This window comes from Fundulus heteroclitus, chromosome 13 (genome assembly GCF_011125445.2).
Source record: "Fundulus heteroclitus isolate FHET01 chromosome 13, MU-UCD_Fhet_4.1, whole genome shotgun sequence".
Taxonomy (NCBI): domain Eukaryota; kingdom Metazoa; phylum Chordata; class Actinopteri; order Cyprinodontiformes; family Fundulidae; genus Fundulus; species Fundulus heteroclitus.
Genome location: NC_046373.1, coordinates 37,952,942 through 37,962,082, shown reverse-complemented (window position 1 = coordinate 37,962,082; position 9,141 = coordinate 37,952,942). Strand labels below are relative to the sequence as shown.

Here is a 9,141-nt window from a genome sequence, read left to right as displayed (position 1 = left end):
CTTTTAGTAAATTAACATGTCAACAAACAAGCATTTTGAACTTAAACATTTATTGAATGTTTCAAACGCTTTGTAAAAAATAACTTCAGTGCTTACAACATGGCAATTTAAATAAATATATAGAGAAAGAGACAATAAAACCAGGGCTGCAATTTAAAGATTATTCTCATTTTTGGATTGACGGAGTTTTAAAAATTAAAAATACTTTATAGCAAAATGTGTTTAAAAGCTTTTTTACAGAACGTGAACCAGGGCTCCGTTCTTCGTACGTCGCTAACTCAGTTAGCAGGATTTCATTGTTGTGGGTTTGGCATGATCTTGGATCGTTTGGTTATCCGAAACTCATCCTGGACTTGTTGTCATAGCAACATGTGCGCCAGTTTAAACCTGCTTGCTAACAGGCTTATTTCATGTAAACAGGATTAGATCGCAGCTTTATAAGCGGAGGCGATAGGGAGTCTGTCCAACCAGCGCACTTGCACCACCTAGTGGCAGAGGACGGGACAGAATTGTGGAACACCATTTAATGTTTAATAAAAGACGAAATAAATAATGCTTAGTTCCTGTTGTTTTATTTAAACAATTCTTTATAACGAAAAGCCAGCAAGTCATCTTTTGTCTGCAATAAGAGATAGTTATGTAAAGTCAGCAATACTACTGTCAAATGGTTTATTAGAACTTATTCTGAAGGGCCTTTTGAAGCAACTCGATCTCTAGTGCAATTTTTCTCTTTCAAGTTGTGGAGTTCAATATTTGTGTTTTTTTTTTTTTTCAGGTCAAAATACTGCATTTTATGTTGAAGCCGTTTATATAGGGAACGGGTGGCACTATGTGTCATTTTGTGAAAGGAAAAGGGTGAAACATGCCTCATGCAACAAAAGTAAAAAGAACCTGTTTTTTTCAGCCTTCTTATTGGTGGCTGTTAAAAACAAACATCATTCAACAGTAGCTTTTAAAAAAGAGGAGGTTGCTTTTTAAAATACAGTATAATAATTAAAGGCTACCGTTTTGTAGAATATTCTTGTACTTCACTTAGCAGACTTTGAGGTGTTCACTGTCGTTTTAATTAATGACTCAAATTCGGCATAACCTTCCATTAAAAGCTCGTGTTCTGCTTGGGAGAAAAACTGTGGGCGTTCTTTGGCCATGCTGAACAGCCAATAGCAGCGCTGCTGATCATTGTTTCTACTATCGATACATTTCCCCATTTAAACAAACGCATTAACGCTCAGTTATCTCAGATAACTCAATCCAGTCATAGTAATCATAAACAACAGGTGTGTTCGAAGAACCCAGTTAGCCGGATCATGATTAGCCAGATGAAACCATCTTGGATGTGTCATTTGATCTCGGATGTTTTAAGCAACGTACGAAGAACGGACCCCAGATGACGTTAAAGCTGCTACTTGAGTTATGGATGGAGCAGACGGGATTTTCATCTTAAATTCAGAATGTATTTATTTTTGTCGCTTCAGTCGTGTTTTGGACTGTGGGAGAAGGCCGGAGTACCCAGAGAGAACCCACACATGCACAGGGAGAACATGCAGGATTCAAACCCAGGACTTTTCTGCAAGTCAGAGGAGAGAACATTTGACTCAGTGCTGCTGTAACAAAATGACAGAAAATCCTCATAAGGCACTTTAAACAAAAGGTCAGAGTTCATGAAACACTGCTGGGTCAGGTGGGCGGGGCCTGGTGGGCGTGGCCTGAACACAGCCAGGTATAGATCAGGTGATTAAAGCAGACTGGAGTCCATCATGTTCAGATTTACTGAGTTTCTCAGTAACAGTTTTATCTACATGGCTGCAGAGCTGCTAATGTCTGAGTCAGGAGCTCCCCGGCCTCTGATTGGATGGTTTGAACCGCCACCGTCCAATCAGACGGTAGGACCCTCAAACACCAGAGCCACACATTTAATCTGTAAAGTTTTTAATAAATCAGATTCTCCTCTGGACCTGATGCAGATGTTGGCCAGATTCTTTATTTCACTGCAGGGTCCAGATTTGATTTCTTTATTCTGAGTTCACTCTGAGTCCTGAAAAGACCCAAAATCGGTTCTGGTTCTGGTTCTGGTTCCTTGTAAAGCAGAGACCCAGCGTCTGTAAACCATGCAGGACTAGTGGACCTCCGTGCTGCTGAAGTTCTGATCCAAGCCGAGCCTGGGCCCATCAGAACACCTCAGTCATCCTCCTCCTCCTCCTCAGAGGAAGAGCGCGTCACGCCGTCGTCACGGTAACAGCGGGCCAGCAGCCGCAGCTCCTCCAGCGCCTCCTGGTAGTCGGCCATCTCGGGCCCCTGGGAGAGGAAGCTGGGGGCCACGCGGCGGACGTCGAAGGCGCTGGCGGCCCGCTGCAGCTCAGACAGCCAGGGGTGGAGAGCGGGACCCGACTGCAGCGACGTCATGACCGGAACCGAGGAGACGGCCGGACCTGGAGCCGCAGAGGAGACCCGGTTAGGAAAAGGCCCAGACAGCGGTCAGAGCGAGGAGGACGCCGCCACGGGAACGCTCACCGCCAGGAGGGCCCGCCTCGCTCCTCAGGAAGCCCCGAGCGTCCAGCGACGGGCGGAAGATCTGAGGGAAGGGCGGCGCCAGGCGGCTGGGCGAGGAGACGAGCTGCAGGGCCCTGCGGGGAAGACGGACACTGAGACACGGCTCGCTGATGAAGGACGGCGGCAGGAGGCGGCAGGGAGACTCACAGAGGAGCAGAGGGGTAAAACGACGACAGGTAAGACGCCAGGACGTCCTCGCCGCTGTGGAGGCTGTGCAGAGGAGTCTGCGGTCTGGTCCCTGGAGATGGACAGCTGATGGAGACACAAGCGTTTTAATCAGACGTTCAGGAGAGCCGCTTTAATTAAAGCTTAACCAGCAGCTGGACGGCTGCCTGTGGGATTAACTGGAGGAAGCTGTCAGAAAACTGGAATATAAATGTTAAAATGATGTAAAAATATCCAGTGAAATCTGACGCATGCAGTGCAGCACGGTGGTGGCAGCATCATGCTGTGTGGCCGGTTATGGAAACTAGAAAGGAGCAAAAAGCTGAGATATCCTCAGTGAAGAGGAAATATAAACGTGTTCCCACAGTCCAGTGGTTCCCAAACCTTTCTATACCTGGGATTTAAAAGAAAGTTTTCACGACCCCCCCCCCCCCCCCCCCGACCCGGTGACCCTGCTCCATCACTAAGTGACGTCTGACCTGGTGAGCTTCTGGCCTTCGTAGCCTCTGAGCGTGCTCCACTGTCCGTAACATCGACCCTCGCCCGCTTCAGGAACAGCTGACAGAGGTTTCCACGGCAAAGCGTCGGCGCAGGCGCTCAGGGCGTCGGGCAAGGAGCCGCCGGTCATCATGGGAAACGGGACGGCGCCGTACGCGGCCACCACCTGCGACACAATCACGGGTTAGAAGAGCCGCCACGGGCTTTGGCCGACGCGAGGAAGAGGAAGAGGAAGAGGAGGGTCCTACCTTCCTGCCCGACACGGCCAGCGAGTCCGCCACCTGCCACATGGGCACGGCGTCGTTCCTCAGCCGGTACGGCACGGTGAGGGCGTCCAGCGCCAGAGCCAGCACGCCGCTGGAGTGGTACCAGAGCGAGGGCTGCAGGACGGCAGAACAGGACGAGGAAGAAGAAGAGAGACAGAGCTGGACGATGATTCAGTGACGATATTTATCAATAGATAGAATAAAAGGGTCAATAGAAGATTTGATATAATAACAGTTTTCCTTCCTTGTCAGATCTGAGGACAAACGGTTGGTGGTCAGCTCAGCGGCTCCTTTACTCACATCGCAGGACAGCAGAGGGAAGTGGGGTGGGGGGCCGGGCCTCCTGCCCAGGCCCCCCCTCAGCGTCAGCGGGCAGAAGAGCGAGCTGTGCGCCGCCATGCGGACCGTCCCCAGACAGCAGTTCAGCAGGTGGTACAGGTCTCTGACCGCAGACTGAGGCAGAAAAAGGTTCTGAGCATCCGCTGCCTCACGGCTGCAGGGAGACCAATCAGAGACACTCACCGAGTCCCGGTGCACCACCGGAGACACGCCCCACGTCAGGACCCCCCTCCCTCCGTAGGAGTCCTGCAGCAGCTCCGTCACCTTTGACCCGAGGCCCGAGAAACCGTCAGCCAGATCACACAGAACCTGGAAACCCTGAGAGAGACACAAGGTCTGTGACGGCTCAGAGGAGGAGGAGGAGGAGGAGGAGGAGGAGGAGAGGAAGACGTACCTGGAGATAATCACATTCCTCCACAAAGAAGTGCAGTTTGTCCTCCAGCTCCTCGAGCAGCGCCCCCTGCAGGAGAGACTCTCCCTGACCGAAGGCCTCCAGACGATGCGCCTCGCTGCAGAAACAGTTTCCACTCGTTTCTTTACTCTCATCCAGGAATAAAAAGTCAGCCTGAAGCTGAAGATGTTAGCGCTGACGTCAGGATGAAGAACCGCTGTAGGTATCAGATCGGCTCCTCAAACAAACTACATTACCCCCGCGGCCTCCATTTGTTACAAGTCAATTTTATTTTGTTAATTTACGGTTATTTTCCAGTAACTTAATCGAGGCATGATTTTGGAACATTTGTGTGATAGTCTGACAATTTAATCGGTAATTTTGCAGGATCAAAGCTACGTCTTAAGAGAAATTTCCTTCCTCCAATTTAAAAAAAAAAAGTTGTTAAGGGAGACTAAACCATAAACTCTTTTGATTTTTAATAAAAGTCCATTTTAATTTTATCACGGCATTCATCACTTTAAAATCAATAACGTTTATTCCTCCTTTTTCTACTGATATTACTATGTTGTTCTTTCTGACCAAGTTTTTTTTTTATTATTCCAGATGAAATTGTGACAATATTCTTCCAAAAATTGACTCAATATTTGTTGATTTTTTTGTCATTTTCAGTGTGGTCCTTATTAATCAAAAAACCTAAATATTTTACCTCATTTTTATCAATTAAAGTGGGTTGATTGTTTTGAATTGCTAAGATTTCATATTTTTCTATGTTCATCTTTAAGCCTGAAGCTTTTGAGAAACAAGAAACCGCTAAATTATCTAAATAAAATTGATTTGTTACAAATGCAGACCGCGGGCTCAGTGTAGTTTGAGTGGCGTTGCCATATAATGATGTCATCAGGAGGCGCAGGGACCATGGAGAATTTCTTCGTAAAATTGTCCGTTTACAAACTGCAATCCTGCTCTCGAATAAAACCTACACCCCGCTATAATTACTTTAGGAAGTTGTCCTGACCAATTACAATATTTTGCGCAATTGAGCAAACGTTAAACCAACAATGTATAGTGACGTCATCAGAAGGCGCCGGACCCTGAGCCGATCTGGTACCTACAGCGGATTTTTCACACCATAAGGAGCACTAAATATTGTGTAATATCTCTCCTTCACATCCGCAGCTCTCTGTCAGGACAGAGCAGCTGGACTGCCCTGTTTCTGACATAAGGCCTAAATAAACTTTATATTAAATTAACTTACTAGGTTTATTGTTGCTAGCGCGTACTCCAGGCTGCCTTACATGAATGCACTTCTAGTTTAGACATTACAGTCAGGCAGTCTGGTAGACAGCTCAGGGGTCCTCAGGTAGCGACACAGTGTACCGTAATGCTCCTAATATCCATAGAGTGGAGTCACTTTGTTGGTAATAAAAATCATATTTACACATTTTAACAGATTTCTGATGTATTGTTCCACATAGAATCAGTCAGTAAACGGTGATCATAGATAAGGAGCACCGTCAATGTTTCAGAAGATTTAAGGATCTTAAATGCGCCTTATAGTCTGAATAATAATAAAAGAAAAGTTTTAAGCCTAGTCTTAAAAGTAGACAGACACCCTGTCTACTTTTAAGACTAGGCTTAAAACTTTTCTTTTTGACAAAAATTATAACTAGTGGCTCATGTTACTCTCAGCTACCTTTATAGTTTTACTGCTATAGGCTTAGGTTACTGGAGTATATCAGGATCTAATTTTCTCACTCTATTGAGTTCTACTGTTCTTCAATTATGCATTATGTGTTGTCATTTCTGCTTTAACTTTCTGTTCTCTCTCTTTTCTCTTCATAGTAGGTACACCTGGTCTGGCGTTCTGTTAACTGTGACATCATCCAGAGAAGACGGCTCACCCGCTACTACCATCTAATGTAGAACAGATTACTAGATCAATGTGTGCTTCTGTGCTTTTTTGTTTCTCTTGTTGTGTCTCTGTTCTGTCTTCTGTAACCCCAGTCGGTCGAGGCAGATGACCGTTCATACTGAGCCCGGTTCTGCCGGAGGTTTTTTTTTCCCGTTAATGGGTGGTTTTTCTTCCCACTGTCGCTTCATGCTTGCTCAGTATGAGGGATTGCAGCAAAGCCATGTACAATGCAGATGACTCTTCCTGTGGCTCTACGCTTCCCCAGGAGTGAATGCTGCTTGTCGGGACTTTGATGCAATCAACTGGTTTCCTTATATAGGACATTTTTGACCAATCTGTATAATCTGACCCAATCTGTATAATATGATTGAACTTGACTTTGTAAAGTGCCTTGAGATGACATGTTTCATGATTTGGCGCTATATAAATAAAATTGAATTGAATTGAATAATACGGTAGATCGTTCAGACCCGGTTACTGAGGGACCGGGTCCAGCAGGGTGCCCCCCCCCCCCCACCAAGAGGAGGAGGTCTGGGTTTCCCTCCTGGAGCTCGCTGATCCGACACTAAACCGGTTCTGACCAGGTCCAGAACCCCAGCGCTGCCGGCTGGTGACCCGGTTTACCCGTCATGGTTGTACTGGTGGATGACAGAGATGGTGCGGGGGTGCAGGTGGATCCGCAGGAAGTCGGACCACACCCTGACGCTGCCCTCCAGCCGGTAGTTCTTCTGGACCCGGGCCAGCTGACCGTTGAAGGTTCCCACGCTCACCGGTCCTGGAGGGGGGAGGAGTCACAGCTGAGGAGGAGGAGGAGGAGGAGGAGGAAGATCAGCGGCGACTGACAGAGGTGCGTCGGGCCTCACCTGGGCGCTGCAGGTGTGAGGCGGAGCAGAAGTCGGCCTCGGCGAGGATCGCCTCCTGGAGACAAAGACAGCCATCAGGACGAGTTTAGACGCTGCAGAGCGGCGCCGTCACGCCGCCGTCACGCCGCCGTCACGCCGCCGTCACGCCGCCGTCACGCCGTCACCTACGTCCAGCTTCTCCAGGTCGTCCAGGAACGGGTTCTTCTCCGCGGGGCTCTGTCTGTGCAGGGCGACGCTTCCCTCCCTGCCAAGGACACAGTCAGCGTGAGAGGGAGCAGAGCCACAGTGTTGGAATGCAGCCGCACGGAGGCGCTGTTACCAGGCGGCCGCCGCGCCTCCTGCTCCCGGGTCGTACAGGCTGCCCTCCTGCCGCAGCGTCCGCAGGCTTCCTGTGCAGACAGACAGGCAGACAGACAGACAGACAGACAGGTCCGGGTTCAGGCGGCGCCGGCGCAGGGGAACCGGGCCTTACCTGTCAGGAAGCTGCCTTACCTTTCAGGTCCATGGAGATGAGGCGGGGCGTGTAGGTGACGTGGCCCCCCGGGGTCTGGCCTTCCCGGAACACCACATCGCTCTGGATCTCCGCCGGGGCCGACTTTGGGTCATAGCTTAACGACGCATCCTGCAGACGAGACGCGTTTAAAACACCAGAACCAGAACCAGCAGGACCCAAACCGACAGAAAACATTCAATGAATGGATCAGATCAGATAAACGGATCCATAAATAAACGGATCATCTGTTCTGGAGTCATCAGAAAACCTTTGAAACAAATCTAGAACTCAATATTTTAACCCTTCTTTAGGTCTCTGGTTCTAGTTTGGAGACAGAAATCCAGTTTCTTTCCAGCAGGACCAGGTTCTGCAGCCCAACAGAACCACAGAACCCGTCCATCCTCCTCCTTAGGCTCAGGTCCATGACTGTCCATCATGAGGAGGAAGGAGGCGCAGACAACATCTACCAGATGGTCAGATGGTGACGCCTGTCTATCGGATCAGAACCAGAGACCCGCCGGGTCAGACCACCATCAGCAGAAGACCTCCTGAGCAGAAGCATGGAGGCTGCTGGGTTCTGGACCAGACCCAGATGGACCCGGACCAGAGTGAGCAGACCAGGAGGAGGTGACCCAGGTCCACCTCAGGGCAGCTGAGAGGTAGAACACGGTGGTGGGAGTGTCATGGTGTGGGCCCGGCCCGGTGAGGGAACCCTGGTTCTGATGGCAGCTGTAGAACCTGATGGAGGTCCAGGTCCAGTCACCTGGTCTCCAGTTTGTTCTCCAGCTCCGCTGTTAACCACTGAAAATGAAAACCGGCTTTTCCAACAGCAGAATCAAAGTTCTGAGGGTCCGTGGATCCGGTACCGGCCTGAGCTAACCGCTAACCCCGGTAGCCGCTCCGTGTTTCCTCACCTGCAGATTCCACCAGTGGGTTCCCACGAAGCTGGAATAATGTCCGAGCTGCAGCGTGACGACCTCCCTGCAAACTCCGCTCATCGTGACCGGCTCACCACGCAGGAAAAATCACGGAGAAGCAGCGACTCCACGCATGATGAGCTGCTGCTGAGCAGGACGGCGGCGGCCGCTTCCTATTGGCCGGAGGGCGGGGCCAGCTGACAGCTGATTGGAGGAGCCGGAGCAGAAAAGCCTCCAAGTTTGGTTTCACTTCGCACGTGCAGAGAAAACATTTTTCACCCAAACAGAAACAAAAACATAAAAAAAAACTATTAAATAAGTTATAATTAAAATACAAAATAAACATTAAACAGCCCTTATGAATACATCTTAAAGTAAGCAAGCATAAAATAGCATATTAAATCAATTTATTTCTATTAAATCACTTTTAGATTAATAAATAAATAAAACATCGAAGTAAAAAAATAACAGTAATTGAAGCTATAAATAAAAACGTAGATAAAAATAAGAAACATCTAAGTCAGCATATGAAATGTCAAATAATCCATTACCCACTTTTAAAGAACAAAACAAACTAAGAAGAACATCACATTAAACGCTAAAAGGATCCGTTAAGAAATGTCAGTTTGACTCCTGTTTTATTTTTCTCATCCCTTGTTTGAGGTTGTTTTAAAAGTTTTAATTTTCTCCCTTTTTCCTGCTGAATCTCCTTCAGATATGGACCTCTGCTGGGTCTAACATCTG

At 48.4% G+C, this 9,141-nt stretch overlaps 1 protein-coding gene across 1 annotated transcript; it reads right to left on the bottom strand.

Moving 5' to 3' along the window:
* Window positions 1–1,912: 1,912 nt before the first annotated feature.
* Window positions 1,913–8,584, bottom strand: msto1 (misato mitochondrial distribution and morphology regulator 1). The gene is made up of 14 exons (XM_012854044.3): window positions 8,395–8,584; window positions 7,480–7,609; window positions 7,307–7,376; window positions 7,156–7,231; window positions 6,988–7,042; window positions 6,749–6,899; window positions 4,213–4,327; window positions 4,002–4,136; window positions 3,780–3,932; window positions 3,462–3,593; window positions 3,195–3,379; window positions 2,698–2,802; window positions 2,512–2,624; window positions 1,913–2,429 (listed from the first exon to the last, which is right to left on the bottom strand). Exons 1-14 carry the CDS (start codon window positions 8,476–8,478, stop codon window positions 2,179–2,181), a joined length of 1,755 nt encoding a protein of 584 aa, XP_012709498.2. The 5' UTR covers window positions 8,479–8,584; the 3' UTR covers window positions 1,913–2,178.
* Window positions 8,585–9,141: the final 557 nt, after the last annotated feature.